The following is a 22,997-nucleotide window of genomic DNA, read 5'->3' as shown; positions in this document are numbered from 1 at the left end:
AGGGTTTCCTAAAGTGGATGGTGATTTTTGGAAGCGGTGGGGTCGGTTTTTCTTCGACCATAAAGTTGGTGATGATCAACGAATAGTCCGACCAGGGGACTGGGGTACAGGTAGGGGGAGTCGTGTAGGTGATGCATGAGTTTGTGAAGATAAAATCAATGGTATGGCCAGCTTTGTGGGTAGGGCTGTTAACGATTTGCTTAAATCCCATGGCCTTAAAGGAAGTCAGTATGGCTTCACAGTTGGGGGAGAGTGGAGTTGATCCACATGTAGGTTGAAATCCCCCAATCCCAGCCATTAGTTCAGAGCAGACCCTTCCTCCTCAGCCAGTGTTTGTGGGGGTGGGACTGCTTTCTAGCTAAACTGCTTTTGGCAGCAGACTCAGTGTATTGCAGGGGGCATTCAAGTCCCCAGTCTGATTTGAACTTGAAGGAGACAGCCAGAAGCACAAACTCTTGAGGAGAGATAAGGAGAAAGCTTAAATTAGTTAGCCAAATCTGCAGGAGTGTCTGTTAAAAATCAATAGCAGATAGTGTCCAGTTAACATCTTTGACCAAAGTTTAACAGTTTGACACCCACCCACCCCTAGGTTTGTGTTTCTAATATAACCTGCCTAAATTCATAAATGGCAACAAGGTAAATTAGTATTTCCCTAATTGCTATCCATCAGACAAATTACCAAAATGAGGACTATCCAATGCAACTGTTGTGGAGCCTTTATATTGAGGGTAATCATATGGAAACTTAAGGCTTGCCCCATTTGTTCAGAACTCACTACCTTGGAAAAGGAGCTGGCTGAAGTTAAAGCTGAATTAGCTTCAATAAAGAAAGTCTCAGCCACTGTACATTATTCAGGAATTAATTTCCCATTACCACTGAATAACCAAAAGTCAAGGAAAAAGAGATTTACTGTGGGCTCAGGTAGGATAAGACCTGTGACCCACAGACACCCATTATTGACAGATGTGCAGCCCATAACTCAACCCACCCACTCACACAGGGCATTGAGGAACTTAAAAAACAGTATTACAGTGGGCACCGGTAGAATTAAACCTGTGATCCGGAGACACACACTGTATCAAGTGCAACAAGAACAAAATGCCTTCTCTGTATTAAATACTGAAGAAGTTCTCAAGAAAAAGATTGAAATGTTTTCTGAAAAGAGAAAAGAAACCCAATGCATACAGGAATTCCAGATCAAAAACCAAAGGAAAAAAGCTCACTGTGAAGGATGACTCTGCCATCAGAGGCACTAATCCTTTCCCTTGCAGAAATGCAAAGGGAAAAGTGGATAACAATGTTGCAGCCCGGGTCGCCGCGTTAGCGACCGGGTCCTTACCTCCACCGCGGGTTCCGTTGTCCTGCCGCGAGCCGCGGGATCCGGGGCCGGCCTGGCCGCATGGCAGCGGCCTCTCCACGTGGGAGACGCCGACAACGCCGCCGAGCCCCGCGGATGACTCCTCCCCCCGCGGGGGAACGCGCACGCGCATGCAAGGGCCAGGCTTTTGACGGTCCAGCACCCGGATGTGCTGAACCGCCCCCCGGCTGACGTCAGCACCGGCGGGGAATTTAAGTCGGCACCAGCCCTTCCTGCTTTGCCTTGCAACGCGGTCACTCCTAGAGGATTAGTTGCTGTTCCAGGTGCTCCTGTTCCTGCTTGCCAGTTTCAGCGTTCCTGTCTCCGTATTCCTGCTTTGTTGCTTTGACCACGGTTTGTCTTCACGCTTCTGACCCCTGCTGCCAGCCTTGACCACGGTTTGTCTTCACGCTTCTGACTTCTGCTGCCTGCCTTGACCACGGTTCGTCTCCACCCTTACTTCTTCCACTAGTCCTGTTCCAGCTCAGGTCCGGGATTTCTTCCACGCCAGTCTCTCTCCTAAGTCCCAGCGGTCCGGGTCCCTACGGGCTCCTCCTGGGGGGACCTTGGACTTCCAGGGCGAAGCCACCTAAGCCCTAGCGACCCGGGCATCAACAGCTCCTCTGGGGGCGTCACGGGTTTCCAGGTGAAGATCCGTCTTCGGCTGTGCGTGTCTGCCTCCCGACCGCCTCCCAACGTCGGTCGGCCTAAGGATCCACTTCCGGATCACAACAAACAAAACTCAACTAAAGAGGTCACAAAAGGAGTCCAGAAAAAGCAATAACCTGAACGAAGAAAGCTGGAAAGCTATGAGCACAAATGCTCGTAGTTTGGGCAATAAAATCCCAGATCTGCAAGCCCTAATGGTGGAGGCGGACTTAGACGTTGTTGCTGTCACGGAAACGTGGTTTACGGAATCTCATGACTGGGATACGGCAATACCAGGCTATAACTTGTTAAGGAAAGCCAGAGAGGATAGGAAAGGGGGAGGAGTGGCTCTTTATGTCAGAAACAATATCCAAGCATCTGAGCTGCAAGGAAGATGGGGCAATGAAGAAGCACTATGAGCCGACCTAAAAAAAGATGGGACATCCATTTTTATTGGAGTGGTTTACAGGCCTCCAAACCAAAAAGAAGAGCTGGACAGAGATCTGGTTGAAGACATCCAAAAGATGGAGACTTTAATATGCCAGATGTAGACTGGAGAATCCCATCTGCAGAATCTAATAATAGTAGAGAAATAGTGGATACCCTGCAAGTAGCTTTGCTCAAACAAATGGTTATGGAACCCACGAGAGAAGGCGCTATACTCGACTTACTACTCACTAATGGAGATAATGTCTCTGATGTCCAGGTGGGCGCCCACCTCAGCACCAGTGATCATCAAACGGTATGGTTTAATATCACAAAAAGGATACAGAAAAGAAGCACAAAGACCCAAGTTTTGCAGTTCAAAAACACGGACTTTGATGAAATGGGGAAGTACCTGGAGGAAGAACTAAAAGGCTGGGAGAACGAGACAGATGTGGATCAACAGTGGACCAATCTAAAAGGAGTAATTACCAAGGCAACTAATCTATAAGTTAGAAAAGTAAAGAAAAGCAAAAGAAAAATGAAACCTATCTGGTTCTCAAAGGAGGTGGCTGACAAAATAAAGGCTAAAAGAACAGCACTCAAGAAATATAAAAGATTCCAAAGGGAGGAGCACAAAGAAGAATATCTGGTAGAACTGAGGGAGACGAAGAAATGAATCAAGACGGCAAAAAGTCAAGCAGAAGAGAGGATTGCCAAGGAGATAAAGAGAGGTGACAAAACATTTTTCAGATACATCAGTGAAAAGAGAAAAGTTCAAAGTGGTATAGTGAAATTGAAAGGTGGAAAGGATCAATGTGTGGAGAGAGACGAAGAAATGGCAGAAATATTAAACGAATACTTCTGTGTTCACTAAGGAGGACCCTGGAGAAGGACCGTCCCTAGTTAACAAGAAACTGGAGGGGAGTGGAGTAGATGTAACTCCATTTACAGTAGAAAATGTATGGGAAGAGCTGGAGAAACTGAAAGTGGACAAAGCCATGGGGCCTGATGAGGTTCATCCCAGGATACTGAGGGAGCTCAGAGATGTGCTGGCAGGTCCGCTGTGTGACCTGTTCAATAGATCCCTAGAAACGGGAGTGGTGCCGAGTGATTGGAGAAGAGCGGTGGTGGTCCCGCTTCACAAGAGTGGGAACAGAGAAGAGGCTGGTAACTACAGACCAGTTAGCCTCACTTCGGTGGTGGGAAAAGTAATGGAGTCACTGTTGAAAGAGAGAATAGTGAAATATCTACAGTTGGGAGAATTGATGGACCAGAGGCAGCATGGATTCACCAAGGGAAGATCCTGTCAGACAAATCTGATTGACTTTTTTGACTGGGTAACCAAGGAATTGGATCAAGGAAGAGCACTCGATGTCATCTACTTGGATTTCAGCAAAGCTTTTGATACAGTCCCGCACAGGAGACTGGTGAATAAAATGAGAAGCTTAGGAGTGAGTGCCGAGGTGGTGGCCTGGATTGCAAACTGGTTGTTGGACAGAAGACAATGTCTGATGGTAAATGGAACTCTCTCTGAAGAGAAAGTGGTTTTAAGCGGTGTACCGCAAGGATCGGTGTTGGGACCGGTCCTGTTCAATATCTTTGTGAGTGACATTGTGGTCGGGATAGAAGGTAAGGTTTGTCTTTTTGCGGATGACACTAAGATCTGCAACAGAGTGGACACGCCGGAAGGAGTGGAGAGAATGAGACGGGATCTAAGGAAACTGGAAGAGTGGTCGAAGATATGGCAGCTGAGATTCAATGCCAAGAAGTGCAAAGTCATGCATATGGGGAGTGGAAATCCAAATGAACTGTATTCGATGGGGGGGGAAAGGCTGATGTCTTCTCTTCTCTTTTCGCTGATGTATCTGAAAAATGTTTTGTCACCATTTTTTATCTCCTTGGCAATCCTCTCTTCTGCTTCACTCTTTGCCAACTTGATTAATTTCTTTGTCTCCCTCAGTTGATACAAATATTCTTCTTTGTGCTCCTCCCTTTGGGATCCTTTATATTTCTTGAATGCTGTTCTTTTAGCTTTAATTTTGTCAGCCACCTCCTTTGAGAACCAGATAGGTTTCAGTTTTCTTTTGCTTTTCTTTACATTTCTAACATATAGAGCAGTTGCCTTGGTGATTTCTCCTTTTAGATTGGTCCACTGCTGATCCACATCTCTCTTGTTCTCCCATCCTTTAAGTTCTTCCTCCAGGTAGTTCCCCATTTCCTCAAAGTCTGTGTTTTTGAACTGTAAAACTCTAGTCTTTGTGGTTCTTTTCCCTATTCTTTTAGTGATATTAAACCATACCGTTTGATCACTGCTGCTGAGGTGAGCGCTCACCTGGACATCTGAGACATTATCTGCATTAGTGAGCACTAAGTCGAGTATAGCTCCTTCTCTCGTGGGTTCCAACACCATTTGTTTGAACAAAGATACTTGCATGGCATCCACTATCGCTCTACTATTTTTAGTTTCTGCAGATGGGATTTTCCAGTCTACATCTGGCATATTAAAGTCACCCACGATCTGCACTTCTCCCTTCTTACCTATCTTATGGATGTCTTCGACCAGATCTCTGTCCAGCTCTTCCTTTTGGTTTGGAGGCCTGTCAATCAATCACAACCGACCAATGGGTGCTAGCAATCATTGGTCAGGATTACCACCTGAACTTTCTTACTCTTCCACCGGAATCACCACCTCTACAAGCGTGGAGAGTAACCGACCACTCTGTCCCTTTGGAGCAGGAGGTTTCCCTTCTTCTCCAGTTAAGAGCAATAGAACCCGTCCCTCTTTCACAACAAGGCCTAGGGTTCTATTCCCAGTACTTTTTGATTCCAAAAATTCCGGGGGGCTTCGTCCAATTCTGGACCTACGTGCCCTCAACAAGTACCTCCAGCGGGAAAAGTTCAAGATGGTAACCTTGGGCTCGCTTCTACCTCTTCTACAAAGTGGAGACTGGCTCTGCTCTCTGGACCTCCAGGACGCGTACACCCACATTGCGATATCTCCAGCTCATCGCAAGTATCTCAGGTTTTTAGTAGGCCCAAAGCACTATCATTACCGAGTGCTTCCATTCGGCCTAGCATCAGCACCACGAGTCTTTACCAAATGTCTCGTAGTTGTCGCAGCCTTTCTCAGGAAAGAAGGTGTTCACGTCTACCCCTATCTAGACGACTGGTTAATCAGGGCCCCAACCCAGCAAGCCGCTCGATCGTCCCTGGATTTGACCCTACACACTCTAATTTCTCTAGGATTTCTCGTCAATTAAGAGAAATCCTATTTAGTCCCATCTCAAACCTTATTCATTGGGGCAGACTTGGACACCTTACAGGCAAAAGCCTTTCTACCTCAACAATGAGTGCAAACCCTCGTTTCTCTCGCTCATCAGTTACAGTCTCAGTATAAAGCACAAGGACACATGGTATCCTCAGTCCATCTCACACCAATGGCCCGCCTGGCCATGAGAGTCATGCATTGGACTCTGAGGTCACAATGGATTCAAGCGACTTAACCTCTGTCAACCATTGTCCACATCACCGACGCACTCCGTCTGTCTCTCACCTGGTGGAAAGATCAGAACAGTCTCCTCCAGGGACTGCCTTTTCACCTGCCAGATCCTCAACTCATTCTCACCACCGCTTCCAACATGGCTGGGGAGCTCATGTGAACGATCTGCAGTCACAAGGATTTTGGTCTCCAGAGGAATCCAAACACCAGATAAATTTCCTGGAGCTTCGAGCGATGCGCTATGCTCTCAGAGCTTTTCAGGATTGCCTATCAAATCACATCATCCTGATTCAGATGGACAACCAGGTGGCCATGTGGTACATCAACAAGCAGGGAGGCACAGACTCCTTCCTTCTGTGTCAGGTAGCTGCACAGATTTGGGCGGAAGCGTTCTCCCACTCGATGTACCTCAGGGCCTCCTATTTGCCAGGAGTGCACAATGTCTTGGCAGACAAACTGAGTCGTGTCTTCCAACCGCACGAGTGGTCTCTCAATCCCTCCGTAGCAACCTCTCTCTTCCAGCAATGGGGTCATCCCCAAATAGACCTCTTTGCATCCCCTCAGAACTGCAAGGTGGACAATTACTGCTCCCTCATTCGCAGCGAGCGCTCTCAGCCCAGAAATGCATTCTCCCTCTCGTGGGCAGCCGGTCTGCTTTATGCATTCCCTCCACTTCCTCTTCTCTCGAAGACTCTCGTGAAGCTCCATCAGGACAAGGGAACCATGATCCTGATAGCACCTCACTGGCCACGCCAAGTGTGGTTTCCCATACTCCAGGATCTCTCCATCCGCAGGCACATTCCCTTGGGAACGCACCCTCTTCTGATCTCTCAAAATGACGGATGTCTACGCCATCCCAATCTTCAGGCCTCGTCCCTCACGGCATGGATGTTGAAAGGTTAATCCTTCAACCACTTAACCTTTCAGATTCCGTTTCTCGTGTCCTGATTGCTTCACGGAAGCCTTCCACAAGAAAGTCTTATTCCTATAAATGGATAAGATATACATCATGGTGTTCTTCGCAATCCCTTGATCCCTTTTCCTGTCCAATCCCAAGGTTTTTGGACTATCTCTGGCACTTATCGGAATCAGGTCTAAAGACCTCTTCCATCAGAATGCATGTCAGTGCAGTAGCCGCGTTCTATAAAGATGTCGGGGATGTCCCTATATCGGTATAACCCCTCGTAACATGTTTTCTTAAAGGCTTGCTCCATATCAAGCCACCTTTACGTCCTCCGGCCCCTTCTTGGGACCTTAATCTGGTTCTCGGGCAGCTCATGAAACCACCATTCGAAGCTCTTCACTCCTGTGACCTAAAATATCTTACATGGAAAGTGATTTTCCTTTTGGCTATCACTTCAGCTCGCAGGGTTAGTGAGTTACAGGCCCTAGTTACCTATCCGCCTTACACTAAACTCCTGCAGGACCGGGCGGTACTCCGCACTCACCCTAAGTTTTTGCCTAAGGTAGTTTCGGAGTTTCACATTAATCAATCCATCATACTACCTATCTTCTTTCCCAGGCCCCACTCCAACCCAGGGGAACAGGCTCTGCATACCCTTGACTGTAAACGGACTCTAGCGTTCTACCTAGACCGTACAGTTGCCTACCAGAAGAGCACTCAGATATTCGTCTCTTTCCATCCTAACAAATTAGGGCAACCTGTGGGTAAGCAGACTCTCTTCTCCTGGTTGGCGGACTGCATATCTCTTTGCTACCAGCAAGCAGGCATTCCTTTTCAAGACCGTGTTAAAGCACACTCTGTGAGGGCCATGGCGACTTCAGTAGCACACCTACGATCGGTGCCGCTTCCTGATATTTGCAGGGCTGCCACCTGGAGTTCTCTCCACACTTTCGCAGCCCACTATTGTTTGGACAAAGCCGGAAGACAGGATTCCATCTTCGGCCAATCTGTCCTGCGTAACCTATTTCCAACGTGACGTACCAACACCCTTCTGCCTGCCCAGTGGGGTTCAGGATGCCCTCTACCAAATTCCACCCCAGTTGTTGTGCCTGTTGCACGCCGTTGGGTACATTTGGTGCATATTTGGACATCCTCAGCTCGGTACTCACCCATATATGAGGACTACCATCCTGCTTGTCCTGTGAGAAAGCAAATGTTGCTTACCTGTAACAGGTGTTCTCACAGGACAGCAGGATGTTAGTCCTCACGAAACCCACCCGCCGTTCCTGCGGTGTTGGGTTCGTAACGTTTTGTTGTTTTATTTTTCGGCACTGCCTATAGCTTTCAAATAAGATTGAAGGGGGACCCCTGCTGGCTGCAGGGTTGGTGCCATGCTGGGCATGCCCAGTAGGGGCCAGTCAAAGTTCTGGAAACTTTGACAGAAGTTTTCTGTGATTGGGCTCCATCCTGATGATGTCACCCATATGTGAGGACTAACATCCTGCTGTCCTGTGAGAACACCTGTTACAGGTAAGCAACATTTGCTATACTTCACGCATATCCAGCATAGCTCTCTGTTTCAACGGCAGGGGAGAAAGTCTGATACTTCATGCATATCCAGCAAAACTCTCTGCTACAATGGCAGGGGGATGCTCATCCCTTAATTTATAGGCAGGTGCCACTTGCACAAAAAAAAAACCAAAAAAAAAACCCCATCAACAAAAACTTTATTGAGAATTCGATCAGACCCCAGTAGGCCACTACCAGACATATAGTGAATTCACTAATACATTTAAAGGAACTTAGACACATTCCTACTCCCATAGCAACCTAAAACTTAACTAGGAACTGATCAAAATTGAGATGAAGGCAGCAGTCCAGCAGCAAGAGGGGGGCTTCCCAGTCTTTTGCATCGAGTGTCACATGTATGATTTTTTACCCACCAGTGAGAAGTTGTACATGTGCATGCGATGCAAAGAGCTCCTGGCTCTCAGAGAACGAGTCCGATCTCTGGAGGCTAGAGTGGCAGACCTGGAGGAGCTGAGGGAGACAGAGAGGTATATAGATGAGACCTTCAGGTACATAGTAGTCCAGTCCCAACTTCAGACTGGCAGCCCTGGTGCTGCCTTGGAGGAAGAAGGTCTCATAATGGGAGAGCACCAACCAGATGTAGCAGGAAAGATCCTGTAGCAAGGACCTGCTCTCTAGGTGATGCATTGTCCTTTCGCACTGAGGATATCCCCCCAAGGCCTACTGCCCAGGAGGGAAGGGTTAGGTCGGCCGTCATAGTTGGTGATTCGATTATTAGGAATGTAAATAGCTGGGTGGCGGGTGGGCGTGAGGATCGCCTGGTAACATGCCTACCTGGTGCGAAGGTGGCGGACCTCACGCGTCACCTAGATAGGATTTTAGACAGTGCTGGGGAGGAGCCGGCTGTCGTGGTACACGTGGGCACCAACGACATAGGAAAATGTGGGAGGGAGGTTCTGGAAGCCAAATTTAGGCTCTTAGGTAGAAAGATTAAATCCAGAACCTCCAGGGTAGCATTCTCTGAAATGCTCCCTGTTCCACGCGCAGGTCACCAGAGGCAGGCAGAGCTCCGGAGTCTCAATGCGTGGATGAGACGATGGTGCAAGGAAGAGGGATTCAGTTTTGTTAGGAACTGGGGAACCTTTTGGGGAAGGGGGAGTCTCTTCCGAAGGGATGGGCTCCACCTTAACCAGGGTGGAACCAGACTGCTGGCGCTAACCTTTAAAAAGGAGATAGAGCAGCTTTTAAACTAGAACAAAGGGGAAAGCCGACAGTCGCTCAGCAGCGCATGGTTCGGAGAGATGTATCTTTAAAGGATACTAATGATGCATTAGAATTAGGGCATCCCGACAGTGAGGTTCCAATAATTAGAAAAGTAGTCCAAGTGCCTGTAACTAAAAACTCACCTGAGCTAAAAAATTCTAACTTATCCCTATCAATTAAAAAGCAGAATAAAAATACAATCAAAAAACAAACTTTCAAATGTTTGTATGCTAATGCCAGAAGCCTAAGAAGTAAGATGGGAGAATTAGAATGTATAGCAGTAAATGATGACATAGACTTAATTGGCATCTCAGAGACATGGTGGAAAGAGGATAACCAATGGGACAGTGCTATACCGGGGTACAAATTATATCGCAATGACAGAGAGGAGCAGTCGGGAGGAGGTGTGGCGCTTTATGTCCGGGATGGCATAGAGTCCAACAGGATAAACATCCTGCATGAGACTAAATACAAAATTGAATCTTTATGGGTAGAAATCCCTTGTGTGTCAGGGAAGACTACAGTGATAGGGGTATACTACCGTCCACCTGGTCAAGATGGTGAGATGGACAGTGAAATGCTAAGAGAAATTAGGGAAGCTAACCAAATTGGTAGTGCAGTAATAATGAGAGACTTCAATTACCCCAATATAGACTGGGTAAATGTATCATCGGGTCACGCTAGAGAGATAACGTTCCTGGATGGAATAAATGATAGCTTTATGGAGCAATTGGTTCAGGAACCGACGAGAGAGGGAGCAATTTTAGATCTAATTCTCAGTGGAGCACAGGACTTGGTGAGAGAGGTAACGGTGGTGGGGCCACTTGGCAATAGTGATCATAATATGATCAAATTTGATTTAATGACTGGAAAAGGAACAGTGTGCAAATCCAAGGCTCTCGTGCTAAACTTTCAAAAGGGAAACTTTGATAAAATGAGAAAAATTGTTAGAAAAAAACTGAAAGGAGCAGCTACAAAAGTAAAAAATGTCCAAGAGGCGTGGTCATTGTTAAAAAATACCATTCTAGAAGCACAGTCCAGATGTATTCCACACATTAAGAAAGGTGGAAAGAAGGCAAAACGATTACCGGCATGGTTAAAAGGGGAGGTGAAAGAAGCTATTTTAGCCAAAAGATCTTCATTCAAAAATTGGAAGAAGGATCCAACAGAAGAAAATAGGATAAAGCATAAACATTGGCAAGTTAAATGTAAGACATTGATAAGACAGGCTAAGAGAGAATTTGAAAAGAAGTTGGCTGTAGAGGCAAAAACTCACAGTAAAAACTTTTTTAAATATATCCGAAGCAGAAAGCCTGTGAGGGAGTCAGTTGGGGACCGTTAGATGATCGAGGGGTTAAAGGGGCACTTAGAGAAGATAAGGCCATTGCGGAAAGATTAAATGATTTCTTTGCTTCGGTGTTTACTGAAGAGGATGTTGGGGAGGTACCCGTAATGGAGAAGGTTTTCATGGGTAATGATTTAGATGGACTGAATCAAATCATGGTGAACCTAGAAGATGTGGTAGGCCTGATTGACAAACTGAAGAGTAGTAAATCACCTGGACCGGATGGTATACACCCCAGAGTTCTGAAGGAACTAAAAAATGAAATTTCAGACCTATTAGTAAAAATTTGTAACTTATCATTAAAATCATCCATTGTACCTGAAGACTGGAGGATAGCAAATGTAACCCCAATATTTAAAAAGGGCTCCAGGGGCGATCCGGGAAACTACAGACCGGTTAGCCTGACTTCAGTGCCAGGAAAAATAGTGGAAAGTGTTCTAAACATCAAAATCACAGAACATATAGAAAGACATGGTTTAATGGAACAAAGTCAGCATGGCTTTACCCAGGGCAAGTCTTGCCTCACAAATCTGCTTCACTTTTTTGAAGGAGTTAATAAACATGTGGATAAAGGTGAACCGGTAGATATAGTATACTTGGATTTTCAGAAGGCGTTTGACAAAGTTCCTCATGAGAGGCTTCTAGGAAAAGTAAAAAGTCATGGGATAGGTGGCGATGTCCTTTCGTGGATTGCAAACTGGCTAAAAGACAGGAAACAGAGAGTAGGATTAAATGGGCAATTTTCTCAGTGGAAGGGAGTGGACAGTGGAGTGCCTCAGGGATCTGTATTGGGACCCTTACTGTTCAATATATTTATAAATGAACTTAATAGCAGGTAATGGACTTCTCCTCCAAGAAGTTATCCAAACCTTTTTTGAACCCAGCTACACTAACTGCACTAACCACATCCTCTGGCAACAAATTCCAGACCTTTATTATGCGTTGAGTGAAAAAGAATTTTCTCTGATTATTCTTAAGTGTATTACTTGCTAACTTCATGGAATGCTCCCTAGTCCTTCTATTATTCGAAAGTGTAAATAACAGATTCACATCTACTCGTTTAAAGACCTCTCATGATCTTAAAGATCTCTATCATATCCCCCCTCAGCCGTCTCTTCTCCAAGCTGAACAGCCCTAACCGCTTTAGCCTTTCCTCATAGGGGAGCTGTTCCATCCCCTTTATTATTTTGGTTGCCCTTCTCTGTACCTTTTCCATCGCAACTATATCTTTTTTGAGATGCGGCGACCAGAATTGTACACAGTATTCAAGGTGCGGTCTCACCTTGGTGCGATATAGAGGCATTATGACATTTTCCTTTTTATTAACCATTCCCTTCCTAATAATTCCTAACATTCTGTATTTCACAATTTGAAGAATCACCAATCTACAATTCACCAATTGATACATAGATGACATCTTTTTTATTTGGACCAGCACAGAAACACATTTACAACACAATTTTATCAATGGTTAAATATTCAAGATGCCAACTTAAGCATTACTTTACCATTACTTTTGATATTAAACAATTATCATTTTTGGACATTTTAATCTATCTACATGATGGCAGGATTGTCACTACCCTATTTCGCAAGCCTACTAGAGAAACAACTTGTTGAAATGTCTGAGTTTTCACCCTAAGCTGTACAAGCGCGGCTTATTAGTGAGCTAATTTTTGAGACTCCACGGTATGGTTTGCTGAGGTGCTGGTGGGTTTCCAACCTCCATCAGCAGAAGGAATGATTTGTCGAAATGCTGGTGGGGTTCCCACCCCCACCGGCAGGAAGAAGGCAGTGCACTTGCTAATGTGTTGGGCAGGCAGAGAGTTTCGCACAAGTATGGCAATGCTGTTTGATGATGCATCCCACGCTACACTGGATAAAGAAAAATGGCGCACCAGTGGAGTTTCCATCCCTCATTAGTAGAACACCCAAGTTGATAGTATAAGGAAGAAGAGTGAGTGGGAGAAGGGAAGGGAAGAAAAGGGGAAGTAGGTGTGGTTGAATGAGAGAAAGGAAGGGGGAAGGGATTTCCTGCTACCTTAAACTCAACATGGCCAAGATAGAGCTCCTTATCTTTTCCCCCCATGCCCACCTCCCCTCTTCCTCCTTTCTCTGTTTCTGTGGATAACACAGTTATCATCCCAGTCCAATCAGCCTGTAACCTTGGAGTCCTCTTTGACTTCTCTCTCTTCTTCTCTATACATATCCAAAACTTTGTTAAAATGTGCCATTTCCTTCTATATAACATTGCAAAAATCCATCCTTTCCTTTCTGAGCACACTACCAAAACCCTTATCCATGCTCTCACTTTCTCCCGCTTAGACTATTGTAACCTTCTCCTCACAGGTCTCCCAGCAAGCCATCTCTCTCCACTGCAATCTATTCTAAATTCGCCAAAGTCACTACGCTCACATAATCACATAATCCCTCTTTTGAAGTCATTGCATTGGCTCCATATTTATTTTATTTATTTATTATTTTTTTATATACCGACATTCGATCTGAGATATCACATTGGTTTACATTCAGGCACTGTAGGTATTTCCCTATCCCCAGTAGAGATGTGCATTCGTTTATAATGACTTAGGAAATTTCAACGAAACGGATTTTCCCTGAGCTTCGGGGAAAATGCGTTTTTTGGGTTAGTGCAGGGGGAGGGGCACATTTATTTAAAAAAAATCAAAAAACACCCCAACCCTTCAATTTTACTTTCTTATACCCCCCACCATCCCGATCCCTCCCCAAGACTTACTAAAAGTCCCTGGTGGTCCAGCGGGGTCCCGTGAGCGATCTCTCCCTTCATGCCGTCGGGCCTGCTATGACTAAAAATGACGCCGATAGCCTTGCCCTTACAATGTCACAGGGGCTACCGGTGCCATTGGTCAGCCCTGTCACATGCTCCTACCATGTGACAGGGAGGCAGCACCAAAGCTGGTCCGGGGATGCCTGGAATGCTCTTCTGGAGGAGGTGGTGAAGTCAAAAACAGAATTCAAAGTTAGACACTATGTATCCTTAAAGACTAGATAATGGCTAGAAGGAAAGGGTGCATGGGAATAACTTGCTTGTGGGGCAATTACTATTCGTAACCAATAAGCCTTGATACTATTGATGTAATTGCAACATTGCTCTCTGCTTCAACGGCAGGGGGAAAAGGGGAGTTGGATTTAGACAACAACCGAGAGGCCCAACTTTTATGATAAGTATGGGCAGAGCCAGTGCAAGGGTATTAGGCACCCTAGGCAAACCTTACAGTCTGGCACCCCCTCCCCATACACAATTTTAAATTATGCATTTATAACATATTTTACATGAAAAATGACATTCTGATGTAAAATTAATATACAAGTTGTTGTGATAATTTCATGCACTGTTGTGATGCCAACAAGAAAACTTCGCATCCTGGAATTCATATGGCATCATACCTATTATGATATATTTCGGCATGGTCCTCCCGTATCAACACAATACTATCTGCCAACACTCAAAGAATAACAACCCTACCTATGAAAAAGAATACCAAAAATATTACACCAGAATCTAAAATATCAATACACCTCCTATCAGGAAAACAGAACAGGCTAAGCTACTATAGATCCCTACAGAGAAACCACATGCTAAAAGAATGCTTCATCTCAGTCTTTGCATGCAGAACACCAAATACAGAATAAAGCCACATAAAGTATAAATAGAAATGTGCAGACAAAAGCTAAACTATAAAACGCATCACGCCAGACTCTATACAGTGTAATAATGGAAAAACAAAAATTTCACCATTCCTTGTGAAACAAATCAATAAAATAAAGATATATAAATCATTAATCATAATTATAAAATCATACAAATAAAATAATTTCAAAACAGCTGATGAATAGAATATCCAATAATTAAAGACGTGCAAATTTTGAAAGCTTTACCAAACACCAATAAAATATTTCAAACAGCAGACACATCACATACTACCCAATAATTAAAATGATAGTCAATCAAGAAAAATGAACTTAAAAAGCCACCTTTACTTACCCTCTCCAGCAGTTCTCCTACTCCTTTCCCTTGCAGGCCATACCAGAAGCAGCAGTAGCTGCTGAAGCTGTCCTCACAGACCTCTTCCTTAGGAACCACAACCAGTCTCTTCTCTCTCACACACACACACCAGTCACACCCTCAGGACCAGTTTCTGTCTCTCACACACCAATCTCTCCCCAACCAGTCTTTCACACACACACACACACACACACCAGTCATCTCCCTGATCAGCCTCTCTCACACATACACACGTCCACTCTCTGGCCAGTCTCTCTCAATCACACATGCTCTCGCTCTCTCTTACTTACACACAGGCTTTCAATCACACACATGTTCTATCTCACTTACAAACAGGCTCAATCACACACATGCCCTCTCTCACAGCCATAAGCCAGCCAAAAACATGCTCCATCTCTCTCGCGCACACACATTGACGCACAGAAGCACCCTCCCTGACTAACATATACACCACACACATACAGAAGCACCCTCCCTGTCTCACATACATATTACACTCTCACAGAAGCACCTTGCTTTCAGACTTGCAGCATTTTTCACTTTTACTAAAAGTGAAAGTGATGCTCCCAACCGTTAAATAAGAAAACCCCATTCCTATCAAAAGGCAAAATGACACCCTTCCTTCAGGTTCTGTCCTCCCAAGGGACAGCCACCCACACAGTACAGCTTCTCTTGTTTGCTTCCAGGCAATAAAGCAAGTGTCTTTCTTCAAACTCAGTTGTATGATTATTCATGTGGGAGATATGGAACAGAAAGACATCCTTGGTCGGCTTCCCTTTTAAATGGGAAGATTCCAGTCTTAAGTCATTTAAAAATATACATTTTTTAAAGGCTTAAAAAAAAAAAAAAGCAAAACCATTTCAGATTCTATTCTAGTCTTCATGCTTAAATTATGCTTCAAAAAAACAAACAAACCCCAAACCCCACCTGGCATCAGTATCTTAAATTTGTGATTTTGCTGAGATGAACATTTTAAATACTTTAATTTTTTTTGCTTTAGTATTTGTCTCTACCCACTTTAAGTTAAATTTTATTTTCCAGAAGAGGGATGCTTAAAATTTAGTAATTTATCTTTCATCCAACTTTTCAAAAGTTCAGGTATATAGAAACATAGAAATGATGGCAGATGAAGACCAAACGGCCCATCCAGTCTGCCCAGCAAGCCTCACACATTTTTTCTCTCATACTTATCTGTTTCTCTTAGCTCTTGGTTCTATTTCCCTTCCACCCCCACCATTAATGTAGAGAGCAGTGATGGAGCTGCATCCAAGTGAAATGTCTAGCTTGATTAGTAGGGGTAGAAACTGCCGCAATAAGCAAGCTACACCCATGCTTATTTGTTTTACCCAGACTATGTTATACAGCCCTTATTGGTTGTTTTTCTTTTCCCCTGCCGTTGAAGCAGAGAGCTATGCTGGAAATGCATGATGTATCAGTCTTCTCCCCTGCCGTTGAAGCAGAGAGCCATGCTGGATATGCATCGAAAGTGAAGTATCAGGCACATTTGGTTTGGGGTAGTAACCGCCGTAACAAGCCAGCTACTCCCCGCTTTGTGAGTGCGAACCCTTTTTTCTTCTCCCCTGCCGTTGAAGCAGAGAGCTCTGCTGGATGTGTGAAGTATCAGTTTTTCTTCAGCCCTGCCGTTGAAGCAGAGAGCTATGCTGGATATGCATTGAAAGTGAAGTATCAGGCTTATTTGGTTTGGGGTAGTAACCGCCGTAACAAGCCAGCTACTCCCCTCTTTGTGAGTGCAAATCCTTTTTTCCATATTTCCTCTTGCTGTTGAAGTATTTCCTCTTGCTGTTGCATTATCATATTTCATTTTTTTAAACTGGCAGATTCCTTTCTCACATACACACACACTCACAGAAAGATCGGCACTGAAACTTAGGGGGGCGCCACGGCAGGCAGCCAGCTCCCGACTCGCCCTGCCTCCCCGCCAGTGCCACCCTCCCGACACCTCCCTAGTGGTCCAGTGGAGGTCCCGGGAGAGATCTGCCGCTCCCGGGGCCTTGGCTGCCACTAAGCAGCAGATCGCTCCCGGGACCTCCGCTGGATCACTAGGGGGGTGTCGGGAGGGTGACACTCGGGGGGAAGGCAGGACGAGTCGGGAGCTGGCTGCCTGCCGTGGCGCCCCCTAAATCTCGGCGCTTGGTCTTCATCTAGGTGAGTCGAAGGCTGGCAGAATTTTGAAAGGGCACTTTTTGCCCTTTCAAAATTCTGCTGCCTGCCGTGGCGCCCCCTAAGTCTCGGCGCCCTAGGCACAGGCCTAGCTCGCCTAGTGGTTCCGCCGGCCCTGAGTATGGGGGTAACCTTCACGAAGCAGCAATTACCAACCCTAACATAAGTCAAGCGATTACTACTCTTAAACAATAAGCTTTGATGCTTTTGATGCAATTACAACATCAGTATCTACTATTACAGTGGTGGTGGTTAGGGTGGAAAAGAAATTGGATTCAGACAAAAACCAACACTGCTCCTAACCGGGTTCACTTCATCATATGCATAACAGTTTCTAAATAAATTTGAGAGTCTGGCCCTCATCATTAGGGACAGAACTTCTTATCATTTTATGTGGGGAGGGTTACATATCACTCTTAGCATGACCACAGATCAAAGAATATCTAACTAAAAAGAAATCAAAATACTGATAAAGTGATATCTGTTTTATAATCTGCTATTGTTATTAAGCCTTCTCTTATGAGATCCCTGGGTTTCAGCATGTATGCTCTACAGTGCCCTCAGAACCCCTTCTGGTCTATCAAAGAATATTAATGATTAATCTTCTAATTACAGGTTTCCTAATGAAGTGGAGTCTGGAATGCTTGAGGTCATCTCTCCTCCTCCTGCTTACTACCCAGATTTCTCTGGTATCAAAGAAACCTTTGGGGACTCCAAGGAAAGAGTGAGGTATGACTATTAAATGGCTGTTAAATTAGTATTGTAGTGGTATCCTTTCATATAGTTAGACAGCAAACCATGTGACACCACATCCTTGCTCTCTCTAATTCTTGGCCTTTATGATGTTGGAGGGAAAGTACTATAACTAGAGTACTAGTACTAGAGTAACAATATGCTTAAAAATATAGCATTTTATTAAACCCTTGTTTTGTTTATTTTAACTGGGGGAAGGGATGAGGAAGGGTGAGGGGACTGGGATAAACATAGGCCCAAAACATTTGTCTCTTTACTGGGAAAGGTGGCACTCAGAAGATTTCGCTGCACAGGCTAGCTTGTTATAGAAAACACTCACAGTCTTTATATTTCTCAATAATACTCTTTATTATAGAAAGCAAAGTAAAGCCAGAATAGAAATATTTATTTATTTTAAATCTCTTCTATACCGTCATTCAGTCATGTACCATCACAACGGTTTATAGAGAGGCACATATCTTTAATGTTCTGCTGAGGAAATGCTATCTTACTTAGTGCCAGAATAGTTTCGGTTACATATTTCAAAAATACAATATATATGCAAGGTGACATGGATCTTATCCATATGTATGATTAATAGGGTAATCATATAGGTATAGTGCTTTAAACTGTTTCTATCTATCCTTAGAATTAACGCATGAGGGAAAATAATAAAATATGCAATTATGCATTTGCATGACTCTCTATGCTGTGTGTTGATGTTCCATTGCCTGATAGTTCATACAGGAAAGATACAGGTTTCCTGGGAGTGACTTGGAGCGTCTAACAGTGACATATTTCCAAAGCCTCTCCATTTCTTAGTTACACATTACATTCTTCTATACAGATTTCTTTCTGGGATGGCCCCTCTTTCTTGGAGTGGAGAATTACTGAAACTTGCTAATACTAGAAAATACCAGGTGTCCTTATCTCTACCCCGCTCAATAACTAGACCTTGAGCTGCAGACAGTTCTCTACGCAAAACTGCTTCTGTTTCTCCTACCATGGATGTTTTGCCTGCTCATAAAGACAAATATATTCCTTTCTCTTGTACAAAACAGTTTCATGAATTTCATTATTTAACTGTTTAAATCCAGGTTATTATCATTTCCCTCTTGAAGAATTAACACTACTAATTCTTCACGCCAAATGGCCCCTACCTGGCATTATCTATTCTAGTGGTGGGCTAATCAAAATAAATCAGGATAGTGGAAACTGAAAGAATGAGATTGTATTTTCTTATAAGAATAAACATAGCATAGTTTAAAATTTGCATTACCCTCTTTCAAACTATTAAACATGGCTCCCATATTCTCTTACATTGCTGGTACATTTCTCTCACACATCTCTCAGACATTACACATTCTATACTTACTCAGTCTCATCTTCACATTCACTCTGCATTTCCATGCTATTCAGGCCTTCTTGGTCCAGTTATTTGTTAACATGAGTTAGATTTTTCATTTAGCAGCAATTAACAAATAACCTACATTTTCATTATTTTCCTCTTAATGATTGGGGACAATCATTACACTCAGGGCCATGCAACTGTCTTAGGTTGTCCAGTATAAACCATCCTAGTGATAGGCTAGCTAGATCTTATCCGGCCTTGTTAAACATGATTCATCCTGAGGAGGTCTCTTTCCAGGGAAACTGCTGTATTAAAGGAAGCATAGAGGTTCTGTGTCATTCTTGACCTCTAAACGTTGACTGGATTCAAGGTGATAGGAGATGTTGTTTTAGGCCCATAAAAACAATAAACAGGTAGGCAAATACAGTCATACTACTTTCACACTCACAAGCAAAGGATCAGAGGAAACCACTGCCAATTACCCCTAGAAATGTGAGCCAGTCTAACAGTTGTTCCCATCAATTAGACCAAATTCAAAATTATTATCAATGGAAACACAACCTTGTCCTTTTACAATAGCACATACTTTGCTTTAGGATAATAACAATCATCTGTACATATGGCTGTGACAATTTATAGTTTTGTTAAAAGCATAGGGGTAGATTTTAAAAGGGTTACGTGCATAAGTTATGCGCGTAACCCTTTCAAAATCCCCCTGCACGCGCGGAGCCTATTTTGCATAGGCTCGGCAGCGCGCGCAAATCCCGGGACGTGCGTAAGTCCCGGGGCGTAACTCCCCCGACACGCCCCCCCGACACGTCCTGGGGGGGCGTGTCGCGGTAGCGTGTCATTCGGGGGCATTCCGGGGGCGTCGCCGCGGGTGTGGTTCCGGCCCGGGGGCATTTCGGGGGCATGGCCGAGGCCTCCGAAATCGCTCCCGGGCTGGGGAATCATGCGGCAGCGGCCGGCCAGCACGCGCAATTTACACCTGCCTGGGGCAGGCGTAACTTTCGCAATAAAGTTAGGGGGGTGTAGATAGGGCTGGGGGGGTGGGTTAGGTAGGGGAAGGGAGGGGAAGGCCGAAGGAAAGTTCCCTCCGAGGCCGCTCCGATTTTGGAGTGGCCTTGGAGGAAACGGGCAGCGTGCACAGGACTCTGTGCGCGCGAGGTGCACAAATGTGTGCCCCCTTGCGCACACCAACCCCGGATTTTATAAGATACGCACGGCTACGCGCGTATCTTATAAAATCCAGCGTACTTTTGTTTGTGCCTGGTGCACGAACAAAAGTACGCATGAGTGTAGTTTTATAAAATCTACCCTATAACTTTTTTAAATGGCTTGTAAGCACTGTACCTTTGTTCAGTGTATCTTTGCACCATAAATTGGAAAAGGAATCCCTGTAACTAATAGAATGAATTGCTAATAGGGAGATTTTGTTAGGATTTAGGAAATCTAATGACTGTGTCAATGATTGTTGCAATTCTCTCTGCAACTGGGAGTAAGTAAATAAACATTTGGAATTACAGACAAATTCAAATAATGTCATTGAAACAAGTGACAGCCCTCCCTGTGGGAAAGTGCTCAGCATGCTTTGTGTCCAAATGCAAAATAATGTACTAAACCATCAGTGTGAGTCCTTGCACAGGAAAGTGGAGAAATTAAAAAAAAGAAATATATATTCCCCTCTGGAACCATAAATGTGAGCACACTAGCTTCCATAGATAGAGATAGAAGAACATATCAAGCCAATCACATATTAGAAATTATTGGACTGGACAATGCTACAAAACATTTGGAAAAACTGCATTAACTCCAATTGTATCATTAATTTAAAAATCCAAATAATGGCATCTGCAAAAAGGCATCCAATATTGACTAGGCATATATGACAATCAATTATCACATATCAGATAAAGGTCATTGATTCATTCAATCAAGAAAAACTGCATTTGGGTAAGGCAGAACAAAACACAAATACAAAGAGAAAATCAGGCAAAAGGAGTAAGGATTTCAGTTTATATAATGAAGGGTGCAAGATGACTTCCGTGGCAAAGGCATGACTTCTGTGGTAAAGGATGAAAAGGATAGAATTCTTAACAATCAATGGCATATTCAGATCTTTCAGTATGGAGTATATTTCTTTTGTCATCGAGGCATAAATGAGATGTGTGTGTTTATGGATCAAAAACCTAATGAGAGCAACACATTCAAATTAATCAATTAGAAGATTTCACAATCTATATAAGGTTCCCACTTATTATAAGGTGAATTGTAATAATCAGAACCATAAACAACTCAGGTAATCAGACATTTCCAGAATCATATTTTTCACTGAACTGATGCTTAAATTCATTCAGTCACAAATAACACCAAAACAGACAACACTTAACACATATTTGAGCTCAAAAATTAGACCAAAAAGTGTTTGGGAAATGTTTGGAAAATGTTTGGATCGATCCAGGGTAAAACAAAAATCAGAATTCTGTTTAAAAATGAAAAAGAAAATAAACTGGAAAAAAATTGAAGAAAATGTCAGCCTCACTTCTTTCATGGCAGGAAGGCTGTAAATCTGGTAAATAAAATATGTCATAGAGTAAGATTTTAAATTACTTTCATGTTTCTATTGTTTTGCCTCTAGGAGGTGCTACCACAAGTTGCTCTGTGGAATAATACCAGTTTTAGATTTTAACCTTGGAGAATAAACTCTACTCCTTGCTAAATCAAAGTTAGTATTATCCGCAATATCTTTTAATTCCTCACCAGTGTGTTTTTAAACCGAAAAATTAATTCATTGAATGGAGTTTTTTTCTCTCTCTCTCTCTCTTGCACAACAAGTTCCTGTATCACCCACTCACACTGGCTCGACACCCCACCCCCCCCACCCCCACCCCCCCCCCCCCCCCCCCCGCCCCTTCTCTTGCCTCTAATCATCTGTTGTTAACCCTTAATTGCTTTGTCCTTTCAGGTTCTAAACTTCAACACTAGTAAGTGCTTTTGTCATCCTTCTCTGGAAATGTTCTCTGAAATCAAATTAGTATTTTAACTTAACGCTTTAAGTTCCCCAAAATCTACAGTGTATATGTATTGTTCTCACAGGACAAGCAGGATGGTAGTCCTCACATATGGGTGACATCATCAGGATGGAGCCCAATCACGGAAAACTTCTGTCAAAGTTTCCAGAACTTTGACTGGCCTCTACTGGGCATGCCCAGCATGGCACTAACCCTGCAGCCAGCAGGGGTCCCCCTTCAGTCTTCTTTTTTCCGCGCAGCAGTGGCCTCGCGGTTTAGGAGCTCTGAACACATTCCTGACAGGAATTTTCCTCACGGAGTTAATTAACATTGGATTGCCCCACAGGGGTCCCTCCTCTAACTTTTCTCAGCCCGCGGTACTCTGGTAAGTTTTTCACCATTTTTCGTCTATTACCATCGAGTTTGGCCCTCACGGCCTACTGGCCATCGACCGTACCACGGCTCGATTTTTCTATGGCCATGGCGTCGGGGTTTCATCGGTGCCCAGACTGTACTCGCACCATGTCTATCACAGACCCTCATGGAGTCTGTGTAATGTGTTTAGGCCGTGAGCATGATGTCCTGACTTGCACCAAATGTGCCCTCATGACACCAAAAGGTCGCAAAGCTAGAATGGAGAAGATGGGACTCCTTTTCCGTGCTCACACCCCGACGCCGTCCATCGCATCGACGTCATCGGAACCG

General features: G+C 44.2%; 1 protein-coding gene across 3 annotated transcripts in view; it reads left to right on the top strand.

The window, feature by feature from the left end:
* MGAT4D (MGAT4 family member D) overlaps positions 1-22,997 on the top strand; it is a 481,639-nt gene that overhangs the window by 232,982 nt on the left and 225,660 nt on the right. For all 3 annotated transcript variants that reach the window (XM_029596826.1, XM_029596870.1, XM_029596782.1), the window contains one exon: positions 17,814-17,927. In XM_029596826.1, the coding sequence (XP_029452686.1) occupies positions 17,814-17,927 (114 nt within the window). The remainder of the gene's footprint in view (positions 1-17,813; positions 17,928-22,997) is intronic.

This window comes from Rhinatrema bivittatum, chromosome 1 (assembly GCF_901001135.1).
Source record: "Rhinatrema bivittatum chromosome 1, aRhiBiv1.1, whole genome shotgun sequence".
Classification (NCBI taxonomy): Eukaryota; Metazoa; Chordata; class Amphibia; order Gymnophiona; family Rhinatrematidae; genus Rhinatrema; species Rhinatrema bivittatum.
Note: the sequence above shows the minus strand (reverse complement) of the source record. Positions and strands in the feature narration are given on the sequence as shown.